The sequence below is a fragment of the Primulina eburnea genome, chromosome 3 (genome assembly GCF_022965805.1).
Source record: "Primulina eburnea isolate SZY01 chromosome 3, ASM2296580v1, whole genome shotgun sequence".
NCBI classification, from domain to species: Eukaryota; Viridiplantae; Streptophyta; class Magnoliopsida; order Lamiales; family Gesneriaceae; genus Primulina; species Primulina eburnea.
Window position 1 is genome coordinate 52,456,055 of NC_133103.1, and position 22,510 is coordinate 52,478,564.

General features: G+C 32.5%; 1 protein-coding gene and 1 pseudogene across 1 annotated transcript; both read right to left on the reverse strand.

Annotated features, from left to right (window-relative positions):
• Positions 1–6,156: 6,156 nt before the first annotated feature.
• On the reverse strand, positions 6,157–8,304 carry LOC140828576 (heat stress transcription factor A-6b-like; annotated as a pseudogene).
• Positions 8,305–15,987: 7,683 nt separating this feature from the next.
• On the reverse strand, positions 15,988–21,704 carry LOC140827899 (acireductone dioxygenase 2-like). The gene is made up of 7 exons (XM_073190838.1): positions 21,543–21,704; positions 17,611–17,722; positions 17,196–17,290; positions 16,765–16,879; positions 16,553–16,677; positions 16,370–16,440; positions 15,988–16,260 (listed from the first exon to the last, which is right to left on the reverse strand). The coding sequence occupies exons 1-7, from the start codon at positions 21,558–21,560 to the stop codon at positions 16,194–16,196; spliced, it is 603 nt and encodes a 200-aa protein (XP_073046939.1). The 5' UTR covers positions 21,561–21,704; the 3' UTR covers positions 15,988–16,193.
• Between the last annotated feature and the right edge of the window lie 806 nt (positions 21,705–22,510).

Consider the following 22,510-nt stretch of genomic DNA (forward strand, 5'->3'; position numbering starts at 1 on the left):
AAGCATATCCAAGTGTGTTAAGATTAAATAGAACAAGAAATTGTAAGTGCACCAGAAGATTATGCAACATTGTGAAAACACATCATAAAACAGTATGCATGAAAATGCAGAATGTTTATTGCCTAAAAATGCATATGCATGTAAGATGTTGTCCGAGATGCTGTAACATCTGAGACAACATCTATGAATGATCAGACAGAACACGTGGTTAGAGATCTCCTAAGGTTGGAGAATCTCTCAAAGTCTAATGCATTTGTGAATATGTCATCCAATTGGTTATTTGTACCAACAAATTCAATTCGAATCAATCCTTTCTCTACTAGATCTCGAATAAAGTGATGTCTAATGTCAATGTGTTTAGTTCGAGAGTGTTGCACTGGATTTTATGAAATGTTGATTGCACTAGAATTATCACAGTACACAATTAAGGTTTCACTCTTAAGCTCATAGTCTTCTACCATTTGGTTCATCCATAAAATAACTCAACTCACCAAACATGCTCATTTCAAAAGTATATGACATGCACTCAACAAAATCATTAGCATGCTTTCGAGAAAAAGAACCAAAGATTATATCATCAACATGGACTTCACAAATAAGAATCTCACCTTTGGACTTTTGAATAAAAAGAGTTTTGTCTACCTCACCTCGTTTGAAGCCAATTTCCATTAGATATTAACTCAATATGTCATACCAAACACGTGGTGCTTGCTGTGAGTATAAGGAGCTCATGCAAATAAGTCCAGCCATCTTTCGGTAATCCACTTTTTCTTTCTTTCGAGTTTGGACACCTTCATGCATACTTCCAATTATTTGAGATGATGGATGATTTTTCTGAATTTTACTTGGAATATTCTGTCCATCATCGTTATTCGTTTCGTCCTCAGCTTCAGTGATTTCAGTGTCAAGTGTTGTGTCAGATGTTGCAACATCTGGGGCAACATCTGCATTTTCCAGTGATATTGGAATTTCCAGAAACTCATCCACATCATTTTCAGCTGTTTTCTTTTTGAGATCTGCAAGGTCATCAAAAACAACATTAATGGATTCCATAATAGTCCTAGTTCTAAGATTAAACATCCGATAAGCACGACTATTAGTGGCATATCCTAAAAACAAACACTTATCACTCTTTGAATCAAATTTTGCAAGTTTGTCCCTGTCATTCAAAACATAGCACACACAACCAAAAACATGAAAATATTTAAGGTTAGGCTTCTTTCCCATAATTATCTCATACGATGTCATAGTCGAACCACTTCTCAAAGACACTCCATTTGAAATGTGGCAAGCGGTGTTAAGGGCTTCTGCCCAAAAATGCTTTGAAATACACTTTGAAGTCAACATCACCCTTGCCATTTCTTGAAGTGTTCTATTCTTACGTTCGGCTATCCTATTTTGTTGTGGTGTCTTTGGAGCATAAAATTTATGTGAAATACTTTTTTTGTCACAAAAAGATGAGAATAAAGTGTTTTCGAATTCCTTACCATGGCCGGTCCTTATCTTTCTCACCTTCAAATTATGGAAGTTTGTAATCCTTGTGATCAATTTTTTAAACACATCGAAAGTGTCTGACTTTTCCCTAATAAAATTTATCCAAGAAAATTGTGAAAAGTCATCTACACACACAAAGGAATATTTCTTACCTCCGAAACTTTCAACTTCCATAGGACCCATAATATCCATATGTAGTAACTCCAGACAGCGTGTTGTCCCAGATGATGGCAACACTGGGTGTGACGCGCGAGTCTGATTATCTTTTTGACAATCTCCGCACACAAATGGTATACCAAATGAAAGATTAGGCATACCTCGTACTGCATCGTACTTACTCAAGTTCTTTAAGGTTTTGAAGTTTGCATGTCCGAGTTTTTGATGCCAAAGGTCAAGTTTGGTGCTTTGCACATGTTTGTATGAAAGATCTTCACCTATTTGGTAGAAATTATCCGAAGACCTTGTACCTGTCATAATGCACATATTAGTTTCATCAAAAACTTCACAAGTATGTTTATCAAACTTAACAAGCAAATTATCATCACACAATTGGCTTATGCTTATCAAATTGAATTTAATCCTTCAACATGAAAAACATTGTGGAGCTTTGGTAGTCCTTCCACATTCAAGGTTCCCTTTCCCACAATCTTTCCTTTAGCTCCCCCTCCATACGTTACTCTACCACAATTTTGTTCAACATAATCGATGAGATGTTCTCTTGAACCTATCATGTGGCGTGAGCTTCCACTATCAAAGTACCAATAACCTGCAGTATTAGTTTTCAATGAAGTATAGACAACATTACAGTGAGTTTTTACCTTTGGTACCCAAATTTTTCTTACTGTAGGTCGATGGTGGGAGGTGTTGCGGGAAATGTTGTGCAACATTCGGGGCAACATCCGACTCGACTTTTGGTTCATGCCGTCATCCATGAGTTTAAAGCAGTAGGGCCTGATATGACCAGGTTTAAAACAGTAATGACATACGTACCTTCGTTTTCTTCTCTTACGAACATGTGTAGTATGTTGTCCTTTTGGTGGAGAGCTTTTGGTTGAAGATGTAGTTTGAGATGATGTGAATGTTTTAGTTTTTCCTTTCACAAACACATTAGATTTTGAACATTCACCTATTTCAAACACATTGTCTTTGAAACCTAAACCTTTCTTGTCATCCCTTCCCATCAAGAGTATAGAATCAAGCTTGGATGTTATTGAGTTGAACTTGGATAAAGTTTCAGTTGCCTTTTGAAGCTCTTCTTTAGTCTTACCAAGTTCTAAGTTCTTTTTGCTCAAGATTACTTCAAGTTTAGCAACCACAGCTTTTAGATCAGTGTTCTCCTTCACCACCAATTTCAGTTCGGCATTTTCTTTCATGATATTTGCATTAAGCTTGTTTCTTTTGGTCCAATCTTCAAACAGTTCTTCATAAAGTTCTTGCACACTCTCAAGAGTGATTTCTTCATCATCAGCTTCTGATTCATCATCTCCACTCAAATTTCCAGAAGTTGTGGATTTCAAACATACTGAATTTTTGCAGATGTTGATGCCAGGTGTGACAACACCTAGGGCAACACCTAAAGGATTCACCTGCAACCAGCGATTTTCTGTCAACAGTGCAGTCAAGGAGGTGTCCATTAGGTATTTCTGTCAAACAAAACAAAAAACCAGAATCAGCACTTAGTATATCAAGAGTAGGCTCTGATACCACTTGTTAGGTTTATTTCGTCCGACAGATATCAAAGGATAATGTAAATATCATAATAAGATTAAAAACAGTAAATTTGTGTTTTATCAGAATTAGGTGTTGTGCCAGATGTTACGACATCTCGGACAACATCTACATGCAGCGGAAACTTAACTTTTATAACACAAATTGACTTGAAATAAATAGATGAACGATATTAAATATGCACAAGTATAAATACTTGTGCGGTGCCTTATGGCAAAAATTAATCACTAGAAAACCAAACCGTTTACAAAAACCTATCAGTAGTGATTTTCACAAAAATCAATTTCCTCAACACTTTGAGAAAATAAAGTTTTCTAAAAACTACTAACAATATTAAAACGTAAATAAGAAAGCAAAACTTGATCCCGGAAAACACGATCAATTAGATGTAATCTTCAGTCAACATCGTTACGGATGTTGTCTGTAGATGTTGGCAATATTCAGCGCAACTCGGGATTTCTGCACTCTGCAAAACACAGCACGTCTCTTGAATATGTTTTTCTCTGAAATTCTGAACGTGCACAGGTGAGTGAATATGTGATCGAGGAAGAGAGACCACCACGAAAATCTCCACGAAAAACTCTTCCACAAAAAACACTCTCACAAAAAATCACACAAAAAATCTCCACAAAAATTTTCTCCAAGTAAAAAAACTCCTCCACTAAAAACCTCTGAATTTTTCTCTTCTCTATTCTTTTTTTACTCTTCTCTCTCTTCTCTCTCTATTCACCCCACATCACCTCACGTTGATCAACTCTTATTTATAACTTTCATCTCATAATAAAATCTACACAATAAAGAAATCAAGAGTTAAACCAATAATATCATATCTTCAAGATATTTATCATAAATATAATATCTAGAAAATATTTATCACAAAGATAATATCTAGAAAGGTAAAACTCAATATTCTACATAATTTTATCAATATGAAATTAGATTTAAGGAAGATATTACATCACAATAAAATCTTGACATAATTATCTAGAAAGACAAAACCACAATTAAATATTATACTCAATCAAATCTACAAGAAAAGATAATATTAGGGAAATCATTTAAGATAAGAAATTGTATCAATTAAATAAGGAAATATATTTCCCTTCAGATTCCTATAGTTGTTATGAACAAACTCAATCGTGGACAATGGAATTTGGATGCAAAAAATTTGAACTCGACAGAAATAATCGAAAAGAAAGAAGTAGTATCCACCAAAGAAATTGAAATAATAATAACATTTTATTAAATAAATACCTAATATTCATTTAATAATATACAAAAAAATCGAAAAAAAAAATAAAAGAATACGGCATGATTTGGTTTGGCCATGCTAACAAATATCTCCACGACAATGTGATATATTATTATATTTTTAAATATCAACCTAAATAAAGGGTCCACTCCCTTTGAAGAAGAAAACACCGATAGAATCTCAATTCTTTCGAAAAAAAAAACAAATATATTTTCTTTGTCCTTGATAATGACACACGTTTTAAAGTGAAATTAAAAAAGGACAAAATGACCCAATTCTATTAGGCAAATGGACCTTTTTGAAAAGAAGGTACGTGGCCCAATCACGAACGCAAATCTGGCGGATATAATGATTTTTCAGCATTTTTTAATTTTATTTTTTAAAAAAGACAGCCCAGAAATTGGTACACAATTATCACAAGCGATTATTTATTCTTGTAGTACATATATTACCTCACAGGATTTCCAAGCATATATGTGATTTTGTTTCAGTGATCAATTTTGTGTGATTGATTTTCGACTTGACTCGGTTCATGAAAAAAATATTATTTTTTACAAATTTATTTTTTAGTTTTCTGAATGATTTTTCTCTTTTGTTTTTTTTTTGTATTGTTTTTATGTAGGATATATAGTTTTCAATTGATGTTCTCTTACATTAAATTATTTCATTAATAATTATATTGAGCTTATTCATATCAATGTTGAAAGACATTTTATCCACACAACTTTCAATGAATCAATTCCAAAAAAATTAAATGGAAGTGGCTGAAAGCCTAATCAAAGTTTGATGCTACTTCTGTTTGGATAAAATGTTTTTTGCCCCTTCAAAACTTCCTGAGTTTCTTTCTACCATACTTTCGAAAAAAATTCTTCGTATTTAGATGAAATTAAATAATTTTTTTCCAGTGTGCATAGATGTAATATTTTTAATTTTATAATTCATTTATTTGAATATTAAACTACAAGATTAAAATTATGTGTATGAGAGTCATCTTTTGAATCTATGAGGCAAAATACTACATCCACAAGAGAGATTTCTTAAATCTATATGAGTCACATCTACATTCTCAATATTAATATATCAAGAGTTCGGCCGCGACGAGGACGTAGCATTCTGAAGAAGAGGTGATTGCAATACTCTTTGTCCCACATGAATTAGAAAAAAAAGTTTAAAATAGTTTATAATGACTTACAATAGACTCCTATATCAACTCAAGCGACCATTTTATTAAAGTGAGAACGAATAAAATTATTTGTTATAAGAAGCCTATTATGCAATCGTTTTCGACGTGAAATTTTTATATTCAAATAGATAATTAATAAAAAATGTGACATCTCAAATATACAAGATCGAAAATGAAATTTCTTTCTTTGAAATATCCTCATTTTGTCTAATGTTTATTTTTTCTACAACACAGTGAATACATATATGATTATAAACTTGATTAAAGAAAACTAAAATTCTAATTATCCATCATGCACAATGTTTATTATATAAAATTATAATAATTAATACTTTAGTTGCATTCGTGGTTGAAGCATCAATTTAAATGAAATTAGTTGCAACGTCAAATTAATTAATTGAATAAATGCACAAACAAAAGATATTTTGAAAAAGTTACTAAACAAATTGGCTAACAAAGAAATTAAATGATGGTAAAATTAATGTGACAAACAATTGGTATAATCTCCAATATGGAAACATATTTGCTGATACTAACCCCTAAGAAAACCCCAATACGAGTAGGGTCGATGATGTACCCGTAGGGATAATCCAAGACCCAAAATTATTTAATCTAATATTAGCAAATAGTGAGCCCAATCATGCAATGTAAAATAATATAGCCAAAAAATCATAATCCTAAAAAAAATAAAAAAAAAAAATTTCCTTTCTATCTTAGAATTGCTCGGCCAAATCATCCCCACCCTCCTCAATTTTCCCAATTTCATAAATCCCCTCATTTATCAATTCTTCCCAAAACCCTTGATCAACAATTGGCTTATATTCTCCTTTTTCCAAAGATTCTCCCTCCATCATCAATGGAGGTTTTTGCATACTCAATGCCAAGTTCTCAAGCTCCAAATCACCAAATCTTGGGATTTCATCAAAATCCTGAGGCTCTAGCTTAAGATTGTATGCATTTATTTCACTTCCTTGGCCTGATTCTCTAAATGCAAGATTCCCAATTGTGGCCAAACTAATATTTTCACCTTCATGGAATACTGATTCTTCAACCCCAACATTTCTTGAAACGTGGTCTAATATTCTTCTCCGCCTTTTGTTGCTTATCACTTCTTCAAGCTCTTTTTTCTTGTCATTTTGCTGCAATATTTGTTGCAAGAGAGAGGGGTTTTGTATAGCTTTTGCCAAGAAACTCATAGTTTGTTTTTGCTTTATTTCTGTACTTTTAAGCCTTTCTTCCATTGTCTTAAGACATGAAAATGTGGTTTGTTGTTGCTGTCTGAGTTTCACTAATTCCATCGTGAGAACTTGCTTATCGCGCCTTAATCGATCGATTTCTGCATCTAATCCAAAACTTCCCACCTCCACACACGAGCCTAGACTTTGATCAATCGACGTTTGAGAACTCGAATATTGTTTCTTTCTTCTTACAATGTTTTTAGAAGATGCCTTTGTCCCCTTAAAAACCCTTCGTTTGCAAACTCCCACTTGTCTGGATCAACCTTCCTAAAGCCCTGGAAAATTACATTTATACAATATATTTCACATATTGAATAGAAAGCCAAGCTAGAAAGCTTGTAAAATATTGAAAAAATAATTTGTTGACAGGATTTGATGAAACATTATGAATCAAGATTTCTGCTTTTAAATCCATTCAACACAATTCGGTTAAGAAGCTTTACCTTACCCTATGATGAACTAATTCCTTAATAAAAAGTACATTGGAAGAAATTAAAGTTTTCAGTTGTTTTCGGCTAATTAGTAACTGGTAGAGCTGAATTATTTTTAAGAGCTTGAATCACAGAAGATTATATACTAACACAATGTACTCTATATAAGTTATTATAAAAACTCTTAAATTTATTATAATAAGAATGAGCAAATATAAAGGATCCCATACACTTACTTAATAAATCTTTGTACCAGACTGGATATGGATCGAACTTATACCAAACGAGATAAGCTAAGATATTTTTCAAAAGAAAGAAACGTTATAAAACAAATTTCAAGAAAGATATAAACTAGAATTACTATTACTCACATAAGTATTAAGCTGCCTCACAAAACTTGAGAAATTATTGTGCTTGAAGTACTTTGGAAGAATATTGGTTGCAAATTTTTGAGGATCCCAAACAATGAAACTATTGTGTCCTCGACTCCACGAAACGAATTCATCTGTACTTGGATCTTCAACAAAATCATAAGTTTTGCTGAGAAATGGCGGAGGACCAATCTCTAGCAAAGCCTCCATTGGCTGAGGAATCAGATCCTCGTTATCCCAATCTGGTAATGAACTTGATCCAACATACTCCTCCTTACAAAATCTATAGAGTTTTTCATAAGTTTTCGAGGATTTTTTCTCGTGGTTCAAATATTTTTCGTGGAAAAAGCTAGCCTTTTATTTGTGGTTCCTTTTTTTTCCAGATCTCGTTGATGCATAGGGTTTTGACATAAGATAATCAAGAATAAATTCAAGAAACAAGAGGAGATACGACGTAACAAGACGGAACAATCCCTTTTTTCTTTGTTATTTTCCAAGAAAAATGAAGGGATTTATTTGCCTGTGATTTTGGAAAAAAATATATACAACAATTTAACAGAAGATGAAAGAGTGGAGATGGAGGAAGCTAGGTTTTAGGAAAGATGGAGAAAATATTTAAATAGAATAGGGTGTTGAATTATTTATTGGCAACATGCATTAATTTATACATTATTTAAGACAGATGGTTAATACTTTGAATATATGGAAACTTGATTAATTTATTATTACGTACAATTGTTTTAATCTATATTTTATGTTTCAAAAAAAAAATCCTTGAATTTACAGATTTTAATAATTTTTTACCCTGTCCTTAGTTGATCGTCAATACTTAACGGGCACGTGCCTAATTTCTTACAAAAATTGAAATATAAAATTGAGACAAAATCGAAGATTAAAATTAAATGCATGCATGCATGTCATTGTTTAGCTGGAATTAATCGAAGATTTTGATTTAAAGTGAACAGGGTTCGTAGATATTTTCATGTTTGATTATTCTTGGTCTTTTTTCCATGTATTTCTCCTTTTGGTAATGTTGCCAAGAAAAGTGTCTATTTTTTATTATTGTTGCCTGAAAAGGATAAAATGTAAAAGCATGACATAATAATAATATTCAATTGCTGAAATAATATGATAATAATATTCAATTAATTTCCAATATTAAATTCTGCAATAATAATGACACCATTTATTGCCAACTAATAATAGACACGCGGCACATTGCTACAATGAATGCACAGGCAATGCATCTATCCAACAAAAAATATAATATTTTATGTTATGTTTTTCGTGTTTTTCAAAAAAATTCAGATAAATGTAAATAGTTAAAAGTTACATTGGGTAATTTGACAATTAGGCTAAGATTTTTTTTTTGAAAATTGTTGTCCCTCCCTTCTAAGAAGCGGGGAGCAGAAATAATTCTTAGGGATTTTTTAATAATTATGACTTTAATTATCTTATGTATAACAGAGAGTGTGAATTCAAGCAGGATATATAATTAACGAGCAAAAAAATATTTAATTATGTTAGATTATGTAAAGCTGACAAACTTGATTTCATAATATCAAAATTTGTTATTGTGTTGTTAATATATTTCATTAAGTGTGAAGTTGATAGATGTCAAATCAAAAGTGAAAATTTGCTGAAATTACTAATTAATTATTGAAAACTGAAGTGTTTTGATTATATCTCATTGCTCGATGATGTAAATAACCAGCTAACAAAACTATAAATTAATAAATTTTCCATAAGTCATGTTTTATAACAGCTCAATTAGTTTGAACGTTATCTAGGAAAAATATCAGTCTCAAAATTGATCTGACAAAAACGGAAACAACAATCAGCTCGGTCTGGTTGGTTATATGTTTCAGCTTGGTTATTCAAATGTAACGACTCAATATGTGTTACAAATCAAAGAGAATGATATAAATTGTTGCTTCTGAATTGAATGAAGAACAAGTTCCAAATTGCAGACAGTTTGATCTGTCAACATAAATCTCTCATACAAACTTGAAATTGAGTGATTGTTGATTCCATGGAAAGTAAGAGAAATGACTGTAACTTTCATGTTTATCATTTTGCCAGAAAATCGATGAAACAATAGTTATAATCAAAAGAATAGAACACTCACTTGGAACATCTCATATCAAACCAACAGTTCAAGCTAATCAGATCAACTCTTCCAGGTTGATCAGCTCAGCTCAGCTCATATAAGATCGGCATAATTGGTCAAATCAACTCAATTTCTAAAAGCGGTCAGAAATACGAATTTGACTGTTGCAATGTCAGAATACATACACACTCTTTCCAAACGATCATATTCTTATATTTAACGTTATATAATTCTTAGAGGTCAAAAATACAATACATTAAAAGATCAAATATAAGATTTGGAAAGTGATTCAAAACATGAGAGCCTACATGAAGAAATTAATTAGAATGAGAGCAAACCAATGTGTGAAGAAAGATTTTATATAACATACACTGTAAAAATTCTCACACACAATATTCACACAAAAACATTAAAGATCGTGTTTGTAATCTTGACATTAGAGATGTTAAATATTATGCGGATTGTGATGTTGTAGTCTACAATCGTGAGTATGATAGGAGTTTCACTTAGACAATGAATAAGTCCTATGTTGAAGTTGGTTTGTGCAAAGAATTGTACTAATCAAAGTCTTCTAGTTAATCATTCTTAGGTGGAAGAATAGATGGTTTAATTTAGATTTGTTAATCTTCGAACATCCATAAACAAATTAGTGTCTATAAACAAATTATTGTCTATTTATTATTACATTTTATTATTAATACAGTTTTTAGTAGGTATTATTTAAACATTTTATGTGTCTTAATTCCCAAAATTTTTCATATCAAGTGTTTGTAAACTACTTCAATCAAAACGTTTTTACTCATTCCAATTGCATGTGTTTAACAAAAAAAACCTTTCAAAATATTTAACAGCTCTACAGGCTGTTAATTTTGTTTCCATTACATCGACACAATCTTTAACTATTTTAAAGACAACTAGACAGGCACGATTTAATTTTTCGATGTTCAATATTTCAAAAACGAGTGTCCCTTAATAGATCCTATCAAATTATATATAAAAAAATTAGATAAGCTTCACAATATTTTTTTATTCCTTAATTTAATCTAAGAAAATCTTATCCCCGCTCCTGTAAGAGGCAAGACAACGGTAAATAAAAAAGAAAATTAGTTCGTAATTATTTTCCACGTTAATTTGATAAACTACCAAAAAGCACTGTAAACTGATAAATGTTCCGGAAAAGAAAGTATGATTAAAAAAGCTTATATGTTTAATTATATATTTAAAAAAAAAAACCTTTGACGATTACAAAATATCTTCATCTAGTAAAATAAATTGGAAGTATATTATAAAAAAATTGAAAATAATAATATTCTGTTCCTATGTGTGTGTATTTCATTTTAAATATTTACTTTATGGTTGATATTCCATAATATTTTTTTTTGGGGGGGAAATGTTTGTTATGTTGGTATGACGACCATGAACGGTGGTGGCAAGGCCAAATGTCAAAAGGTTAATAATCAGTGTACGATAAATATTTGCTTCTTGCACTGTCTTGTTCAGATTTGTTAGATATATAGACAAGTGGGAATTGTTAAGTATATTCGGACAAGTGGGAATTGGTGAACGTACCTAGACAAGTTGGACCACTTGCTGAAGCAATTGGAGGTCATTACTTTCAGATTTTCAATGGAAAAAAGCCAAATGAAAACCAATAGAAAGATTTCAATGGTCACGTTTAGGGATAAAGTATTGGGAATAAAGATATCAAAACCAATAAACAAGAGACGGGTGGTATTTTGAGATTGACAGTATTAATTTATGATAAAAAAATATCTCAGACACAGCTTGCAAAAGACACGTATATCTCCTTCTGTCAAATCATGAAATCAAAGACAAAAAGAAATAGAGATTGCTGTCATAGGTATTGCGACAAAATCTAGTGTCTAAAATGTTAACAAGGGATCGGAACACCTACGCAGAAAATTAGTGGATCGGGCTCTGTTGTTGTATTCCAAAGCAACCATCGGACTCAAACAAGATAACAAAATGTCAACAAGTCATGAAAACCAGTTGGGGTGGTTTGCTGTCATGACTTGGAAAATAAACATGAGTTAGCCAAAATATTGTGAAATGCTTAGAGTGATCAGACATAAAATTAGACCTACAAAAAATTAACCAAGAAAAACTAGTATGTTTTTGCGATCTAAGATAATCAAACTTGTGTTCAAAATTCAAACCTTATAATGAAATATAAGGTTACGGTGGACGGTAATTGTGCAACTTAAAATTTTTAAACCGTATATACAGCTGCTAAAATATCATGTTTCATGGAGAATTATTGTACCCAAGAGTGTATCTTCTAATAATTATACTCCTTGCAATCATTGAGAATCAATCTTGTGACCTTGACTCTAATATCAATTATATTACCGAGTATTTTCCGTTTTACCAAAAATTATAGGTGGCAGCAACTGTGCAACTCAAATTTTTTAAAACAGTACAACAGCTCAAACGCCACGTTTCAATGCTCTTCCAACGAGAGTAATTATTGTACCACAACAGTCCTCTCAATAATTATATTCCTCGCGATCAATTATAATTGAACGTGTGACATTGGTTATGATACAAATTATAAGACCAAATGTTTGTTGTTTTATCAAAAATTATAACGGGTGGTAATGGTTCAACTCATATCTTCTTTTTTTTTTTTTGATAATTCAACTCATATCTTCTAAATAATGCAATACTTCAAAAATCACGTTTTGATTGTTTTACTCAACATAAACAATTATTGAACCCAACATTATTCATAAAGATAATGTTAATAAAAAAGGATTCATCGAATAATTCTTAGTTGACTTATATTTTTATATTAAATATTTTGTTGTATTTACGAATTTAATTAATCTCCTTTCATAAACTTATTTGAATTGATTATTTTATCAATTAAATTAATTTCTAATTAATTTTTAATATAATTTCTTAAGTGTAAGATATTTTCTTATATTGATAAATTTATTTCGAATAAAATAATTTTTGTATATAAAATTATAAAAATATTCCTTTTAGAATTGATAGTTCGGAGAATAATTTTATATTTTATGCAAAAATTATGTTATTTTGAAATTAAAAATACAATAAAATACATTGGTTTTCAGTCTTTTTGGGGTTTTATTCGGGGGAATGGGTTTTTGTCAAAATATAATATAAAATGAAGCGTATGTTTGATTCTTTATATAGGAAACATAAAATATACTAGTATTTATTAATCATTACGTTCTTGTTTGGCATGATCTGCGTATATTTTTATTACAATAATAATGTATTTTTAATAATAAAGGAATTTAATTAATAGTAATATTTATATTAGAACTTTTTTTGAATTAAGTTTATTAAAAATAATTAAAAGTCAAAAAAAATTAAAAACAATCTACTGTAATTTACATGCTAACTAGTGCTGAGATCAAACCATTCCTTTTAATTTTGTTTGTCTCACACCCATATTTAAATTTCACAATGGATCTTGATTCACATTTGAAATGAAATTCGTATTGTGTTCATTTTTTTTTATGTATTTGTTCTAAATGTTGATTAATTCAAAAATTTAGGGTTAGCAATCGAATTTACTCTAGGTTAACACAGTGACTGAAGAACGCTTTTTATATTATATGTGAGTGCTAAATCCAATTTATCATGCAGAAAAGTTGTTCGATATTATGTTCGCAAAAAAATAAATTACTCGTATCTTTTATTTTTACACCAGTACTTCAGTGGAAAAAAATGAAATTATCTAAACAATCTCATTTGAGATAAATCGTAGTGATGACAGCTTTTCAACCATCCTTTTTATTGATTCATTTTATAACTGGAAACTCCTAATTTCGAATGAAGCATCTATTCTATGACAAAAACTTGTGTGAGACGGTCTAATGGGTCGTATTTGTGAGACGGATCTCTTATTTGGGTCATCCATGAGAAAGTATTACATGCTAATAGTATTACTTTTTATTGTGAATATGGGTAGGGTTGACCTGTCTCACAGATTAATATCCGTGAGACGATCTCACATAAGACTCACTCATCTTCTATTTCATAAGAATATTTTATTTCAGGCTTAAGAAAAAACGAATTAATTGATTCCAAAAAACAAAAAAAAAAAACAAAAAATTTAAAGTCTATTCATTAGTGAATAAATAGAATAAAAAAATAATTTTCAAAAATATCATATAAATTTTTAAATTATGAAAATAAAACAGAAGTGATCATCCGATATGGTCTATTTTTTTCAATATAATTTATTTGATCCGTCAAATAATTTGAGAAAGTGAATTTGTCTCGCAGATTTAGGCAAAAGATTATAAGAAATATCTTCACGACTATGTAATAGAATAACATATATTATTGTCAAAACGAAATAAAGTTTGATTTGAAAAATGTAACGGGGAAGAAAGAGGATCCACTCCCTCTGAAGAAAAAAGTATGGATAGAATCTTAATTCTTTCGAATAAATATAAATATATTTGCTTTGAGACATTTATTTTATAGAGAAAATAAAAGAGAACTAAATGATTATGAAAATGACATAATTTGTGAAATTCTTTATGGGGGACTTTTTCAAAGAAGGTACGTGGTCCAATCATGGAAGCGAATTTGGCGAGTTGTTCTTTCTATATTTAATAGAAAATGATGCCTCAGCCATGGGGTGATCGGAGATTATATCTCATTATTTACATACATTAGTGTATGTACGTATGCGTTCTATACTTATATAATTTTTTTAGTGTATAAAAAGCGATAAGCAGTAGTTGGATAGTGGTTACTCATCGCTTAACATCTAGATGAAACCTCGATAATTTTTTTTACTTAAATATCTATTTTTTTCCTCCATATTTTCCAAATAATTCATCGATATCAGATTCTAAGTCGAAATTAATAACATATCATCTTTTTTATCTGATACAAATTGATTGAAAAATATGTCGAATAATATTTTTAAAAAAAATTATATATTACATTAGGCAGAGCTATCTAGGCGAAACTAAAATCAGGACGGTGGGCCATCGCCCGACGCCTAGACGACATCTATGTGTCGCCTTTTAGAAAACAGTTTTTTTATATTTAATTTAATTTTATTTAAATAAAGATAATATTATAATGTTAAAAAATTAATTTAAGGGCAATACTAATATTTAATAATATACGAGCATATCATAATTATAAAACTAAAGTAAAATTAAATTTTAATTTAAAATAAAAAAACAGGATGAATAATAAAAAAAAAAATTAAAAAGGACAAAGACAATGACTTTGTCTCTAGAATTCTTAATAAATAGCTAGAATTCTTAATAAATAGTAATATATATATGTATATATGTGTTTGTGTTATACATATTTCTGTATTGCATATGTAAAAATGCTAAACTAAAATCTATCAAAATAATTTTGTTCCATTTTACTTTTTTTTTAAAAAAAAATTGACATATTTTAATTTGAAATTATAGAGCAATAAAATTAAAAACAATATTCTTCCACTGATTAATTTGAGTTTGAGCATAATTTCAGCGTGTCTCTTTGAAATATCACATTTATATTTTATGAAATCCCAAACAAACAAACAAAAATTGTATGAAATGCATTAGTTATATTTTTATTTTTCAAGTTAAAATTGAGATTACTTCAAAAAGTACGCGTTAGGATGCTCATTATAACGAGAAAAAGATGTCCAATGTAGATAAAACGTCAAGGCAAAAATTTGTATGATACGATCTGACGGATCGTATTTTGTGAGACGGATCTCTTATTTAGATCATCCATGAAAAAATATTATTTTTTATGCTAAAAGTATTACTTTTTATTGTGAATATTGATAGCAGGGGCGGAGGTACGCCAGGGTAGCCCGATTTTTTTTTAAAAAAGTTTATATGTACATTTTGTATAAATTTTGGAATAATATAATAGTAGCCCGGATAGATCAATTTAAAATATTAGATGATTTTAGAATTTAAAATTTTAGCCCGGGCAGAACCATATTTCTGGCTCCGCCCCTGATTGGTAGGATTGACCCGTCTCACAGATAAAGATTCGTGAGACTGTCTCATAAAAGACCTATTCATACATCAATTGCGTATGTGCGCGCTGAGGGATTACGGTTTAGGTTGTGGTTGGGAAGAAGATAAATTTCAGAGAAAAGGATACCTCAGATATGGATGGGAATCCGTCTTGAAGCCAAACAGACACGCAGAAATGTCAATATAACATATATAAACCAGCACGTTCGCTACATTTAACGTAAACAGGCTCGAAAATACACACGCAAACCTTGATCAAACAGTCTATTGCAAGATCTCAGGTTCATTATTAGTCAGGGGATTATATTACATGAAAACCACAAGTCCAAACCGGTGGTGGCGACAGTCGGCTGAATTCTATCATCATCTAGATGTACTTTAAGCTGCAGCATCAACTGTTTGTCCAGCATTTTTCTTCTGCACGAAAGATTCAACATATTGTTTCCTGCAGGAGACAACATTGTGGTGTTAGATCTCAAATGTAAGAATTTTTAATGGCCGACGTAGGAGTTGGGGTATTTGCAGGAAGCAGATGAGTTTTAGTATTGAGATACCTTGCAGGTAGATGATCATGAGGACGATTAAATGGGGTCCAAATGGGATCACCAACAAAGAGCCGCATTGCCTGTATGTGACAATTTACGGTCAAAAGACGCAAATCTTGAATAACAAGAACAAAAGCTGGAAGATTAACACAAATGCCCGTATTTACTGATAATTTTAATGGTGGTGCCTACCTTGATATAGTTGTCCGAGTCAAGGGTGAAACGATGATAAATACCAGCTGGCAGGACAATCATCGCCCCTTTCTTCACCCAAATGCGGATCCAAGCTTCATCATGATCACGAACATCAAAATAACCTTCACAAAAACATAAAACCGTATAGCTTCAAAGATCTTTGAAAAGAACAGAAGAATCATCAAGTCAAGTTAGTCACGTGAAACTACCGCTCCCTGCAACACAGTAGCGGATCTCTTCATCTGTGTGAAGATGTTCTTCATAGAAGTTCTTGATCTTCTTCTCATAGTTGTGAAGTTTTTCTGGGCAAACCTCGCAAAAGTCCTGAAGAAGATAATAACTTCACATATATCAAGAGGGTATGTGAATTGAATAATCTGAAATAAAAAAATTTTAAATCCGTGATTTTAAATATATAAATTATTCAAATGCTCTTGATTGAGGTGAATTTCAAATTCACTCTCTCTCAATTCAAACTCTTGTATTGATAATTATTCCGAACTTGACAACCCTACACCGAATTCATATCGTTTTATCCAAACACAAAATAATGTTTACTACAAAGAAATAAACTGTTTTGGGCGATCTGTAAAAACCTGCATATGACAATAATGTCTTATTACTTGACATATTTCCATACCATGTAGGAATATCCACGGGCTTCACGAATTTTCTTCAACTCTGGATCAGTTTCGTAATTGTCAGCATCTAACCTCCAACTGAGCACTCCAAGCTCTAAAATAATTGCAACAAGGTTCAAATCAGAGGCACAAAACTGAGAATAATGAATAACCCGTTCAATGGCCCACATCGATAGGGAAGAACGAAATTAATTGCTTATCTTAAAGGGAACGTAAATAACATTCATTAGGTTTTTCTTTACAAAAAAAATGCATTAGTCCCGGACATTATCAATCAAACAAAGTAGTCTCTCGAGCCATTTGGGAGACAGGTAGCACCACATGCTTTACACCAAGTATCTCTAAGTTCAGATCATAACCAACAAAATAAGGAGTTAGAGCAAACATAACACAACTTCTAAGACTCAGATGTACCATCAAGCTTCTCAAATGAGAGAAATTCTTTAGGCTCGCGGTGATGGGGAAGTCTCTGATCTTGATCGCTGTCATCCATGTACCATGCCTGAATAACTTCCGACCTGTCATCCTGCATGTAAAAAAATTTGTCAGCGATGAATTTCATTTTGGATTGTATCTCAGTGATGGACACCAAATTAAACAAAACTATGCAAAGGAAGATCAAGTGTCCCATTAAATGTTGGAAAATTTAACAATATCCCCATTGGCAAATTCATTCATATTGACACTACAAATACCACAACGATTTGGTGCCCACAACAGGAATAACAAGTAAATCAACAGAGGAAATCTGATGATGATATACAGTTTAGAATTCCTGCAATCTTAATGGTTTTGCATTGTCTCGGCTTACATATAGCAGGTCTCTTTTTACCAGACATGTTTCAGAGCTGTAGCACTGATTTAGCAGTTGCCAAACCGAAAACTATACGTTCATTTTCTCCAAATTTATATTATAATTTTAGTAGCCTTTTTATTTTTAGGTGTTAGAATTTCGAAAAGTATCTTATTCAGATTAGACCCTTCTTTATAATCTAGTATTTCAGTACACAAGTTGTGCGTCAAATTGTTGATAAAATATTAATTCATAAACTTTAATTCATATTTTTATCTTTTAATATCTAAACTAAATTAAAGAAAAATTATTATTAAAAACATACATATTAGAAAATATATATATTATGAATGGTAAATTAATTTAAATAATTTCAAAAAATATTAATCTTTATATTTTAAAATAGGATCGGAAGTTCAAAGTAACGAGGTCGTTTTAGGTAAATGCTTCACCAAACACACTAACGTTTGTTTTTCTGAAAGTATCTCCTTTAATTAGATATCTAGTTAGTCTAGGTTGTGTTTGAGTAGTTTACGTAATATAAATTATCAAAGAATTTCTCCCCTTCATTTGCTAATTTAAACATTCTTTAAGCATAAGAAGATAAGTCAATTATTTTTTCATATTGTCCAGCTATTCTACAAGTATCAATGGGATCCCTCCCTTTGTTAATTAGTGTCACAACCAACACCATTGCTTGACACCATCGACACGACACCGGTCCTACTGCCAATGTAAACGAAGTACTCTGTCAACAAATATGTCAACTACATACAGCAAGCAGTACCACAAACCATCCCTCAACTAAGGGTTCCGTGGTTCCGATTCCAGGAGCCCTACATATGGGCAGCCGTTGCCCAAACCACCCTCCCCCCTTTTTACTGAAAAAAATCCAACCAGATCTAGATCTGGTTCCAAGAAACTTAACAGGGCAGTTCCGAACTGTTTCGGGTTGATCAATCCCGTTAAACATCCCTACCACAAACCCAGAAGAATTTGATTTTGATGGTAAATACAAAGTCATGGCAAAGAACACATTAATTCCCTTGCAACACAAATACCCTCTTTGTCGTGGGGCACATGTCACAGCGTCCAAAGGTTGCTTGGCCGGCCAATATTAGGAATTGGGTAATAAATTTTATATCTATGTTAAAATTGAGATTTCGACATAACTCAACTCCAAAAGCTAGCTCCAAGGGAAGGATGGTCCAATTCCATATATGTTCTTACAGATTTTATCAAACCGATGTGAGACAACTAACACACCATATATGCACAGATTTTATCCAACCGATGTGGACAACTAACACACCTCCCTCATGCTCAGGAATTAACATCTGGAACGTGAAGTTTACAACGCTCAGGAATTAACATCTGGAACGTGAAGTTTACAAGTGACCCAACTATGAGTAGAACAAATAGTTTAATTTGTTTATCTACAGACAGTCCAATATATAACGGTGGAATTTGAGCTCTTATACATGTTAAGATTTGGATTTACACCTACCTCAACTCTAAAGGGAAGATTGTCCAAATCCACATATACAACTTTTATAAATTTTATCCAACCGATGTGGGACAACTAAAAATTCCTAAATTCCATGGAACCTTTGACCAGAAGAAGCATTGGAATATAAAGGATACCCAATAACAAATGTGAGCCTATAGTTGCTACACGTCTCAAAGGCTGCGCTGCCACTTGGTAGCAACAACTCAAAACCTCCCATTTAATTCAGTGTGGACTGTATGCCGATATTCCAAAATTTATGTAAAGCTAACAGGACGGTGAATATGCCACAGAGGTTTGTTCGTTTGCTTACAAGAAATGAGATCACCAAAACCGAGGACAATCAATTTTTCGATTTACCGCAGCATCCGACAATAGCTTCAGAACATTCTAAACCTCTTTGATTTGGCAAGATTCTGTCCGTAATATACCCATCAATGAACCTTGTTGGCCTAGAAAGAATTCACACGAATTTCCTTTCTCTGAATCAATGTAGGTGTACATGCTCCAATCTCCAGCATCAACTGCAATTTTACATTTAGTGCCACGACCACTCCTAGTCCAGGACAACATTTTCAAACCTAACACAAAACCATCTACGGGAATTCGACTGCCCACAACCCCTTAACCCTCAATTTCCATGCAACCTTCTCGTCCAAGTTGCCTTTCAATGCATCTCCTGCAGAGATTTGGGTCATTTCCAAATGGCTCGGCTGAAATCCAGACGACACGGTTAATAGCCAAGGAATAAATATGATTTCAATGATTTCCACGAAGACGGCGAGGAATATAGTGAAAGAGAAGAGATCAATGATGACATAACATAAGAACAAAATAATTACCTAGCCCTAACGTAGAAGCTACGTTGTCGCTGGGTGACTAAAGTCCTCTGAGGTTAGCTAACAGGCTGACAATCAGTATATAATGCTTGAGATATGAAGCTAGGACCTTAGAACCTAGGATGCTCTCAGCAAACGAACTCTCAAGGGAATCCACCTTTCAACTTTCAAGCAGGGAAAATTACTTAAGAATCTAACCACTCTTAGCTATGCGATAATCTTATTCATTCCATTTTATAGTGAAGGGGAAAGTATGTCATTTCATTTTCGACTAAGAGGTTGTCTGAAATCTTGTGATGGCGGCAGAACACTATCCCACTCCTTACAATCATGCCTGGTTAGAGTAAGGATCAAAATTTTCAAATGTTTCTACTGAAAATTGTGCCTTAGGGGATATGCTTCAAAGTCTTGTGGGAGATATTATTATGACTTAGGTGCCAAGTTAGTCAAAAGAAATTTCTAGTAATCATGCTAAGAGCCGAGGTACAAGTTTTAGCCCGTTCCAAGGACCCATAAATGTGTTCCGTGTTGCCTGGAGACCTTGATTCAGCATTCTTTGAACCAATGAACTCCACAAGAATCATCGGAATACAAAAGTCCTCCCTACTCCCACTTGCCAAATTAATAATTCAATTGCAGAAGTAGAACTAAGTCAGAGATTACAATCTACAGAACCGATATATTTCAAGAAAGTCATCACACCATATACGAATAAACAACAGAATTCATACGTTCTTTCCAGGCCAAGCTTATTCAAACAAATCGTAACATAGGCTACAAGTATAACCATGCTCATAATTGTAATAAATTATAAAATTCTAAAGTTCTTAAGAATTATTTACTGATGACCTCTGTAAATTTTATTTCGCCCTCCTAACTTCTTCATTTTCTTAGGTACCGTAAGCAAAAAATTCTCAACCCCCGTGAAAATTATATGTTCACCTGGTTATCAACTCAAAATTTCAAGCCATGGCCGATCCATGAACGACACCAGCGAAAATATTTTTCTCCGGGGAAAAAAATCCAACCTTTACGCAAAATATTCAACTCACAAACAAATAATTCCATAAAAAACGTTCAATGACAAAAAAATCACACAGAACAGATCCAATAGAAAAACACTGAGATCAATCAAGCTTCCGACCAACCACGAAAACGAAATCAAATCCCGAAAATCAAAGAGCTAGAAGCTGGAGAATCACAAAACCTTGCTGAGGGAACCCATTTCCTTTGTTTCACGGAACGACTGTTAGCGTGAATCGATTTTTTTTGTTTTATTTATTTTTAAGCGTGAATCGATTTGTGTGTGAGTGAAGAAACACCGGGGGATATCATAGTTCAAGGGACTAAACTATCCCTCTGTGTTAAACATCGTATGTCCAGGTTAATTGAATTGTGGGGGTGTTTTGGTCATTGACTAAAACGATTAAAAATTCAATTACGTAATGTGAATTAGTGGAAATGAGAATTTATGTTTAATTTGATTGATTTTTCTGCGGTCTGATTTGTGATACTCTTGTTCCACATCTGAAAAATTAAAGATTTAAAATGAGTTTATAAAAGACTATAATGAGCTTCTATAGCAACTTGGGTTAATCATTTTCGTAAAGCGAGGACGGATACGAAGTAGTTGCTATAAGGGCCCATTGTGCAGTCACGCAGGCGCGGGCCTGGGCTCGGTGCGTGACATGAATAGTATCAGAACCGGTCGCCGGCATGGAACACCGATAAATAGGTGCTATGCGGGGCAAAGTGCTACGTGCATGGAAGCCACCTCTTGAACCTGCGGGGGCAAAGTGCTACATGACGGGAGCCACCTCTTGAACCTGTAGGAGCCATCTCTAGATTCTCGGTGCTGGGTGGATCGAGTGGTCAGGCCGCGACGGGGATGTCGCGTTCTGAAGGAAGGGTGATTGTGATACCCTTGTCCCACATCTGAAAAATTAAAAATTTAAAATGAGTTTACAAAGGGCTACAATGGACTTTTATAACAACTTGAGTTAATCATTTTCGTAAAGCGAGGACGAATACGATGTAGTTGTTATAGGGGCTCATTGTACAGTCATGCAGGCGCGAGCCTGAACTCGGAACGGTGACATGATTTCCCATAACTACCCAAATATTTGCATTTATTATATACAAATCCAACATTCAAGATGTCGGAAGCAAATCTGT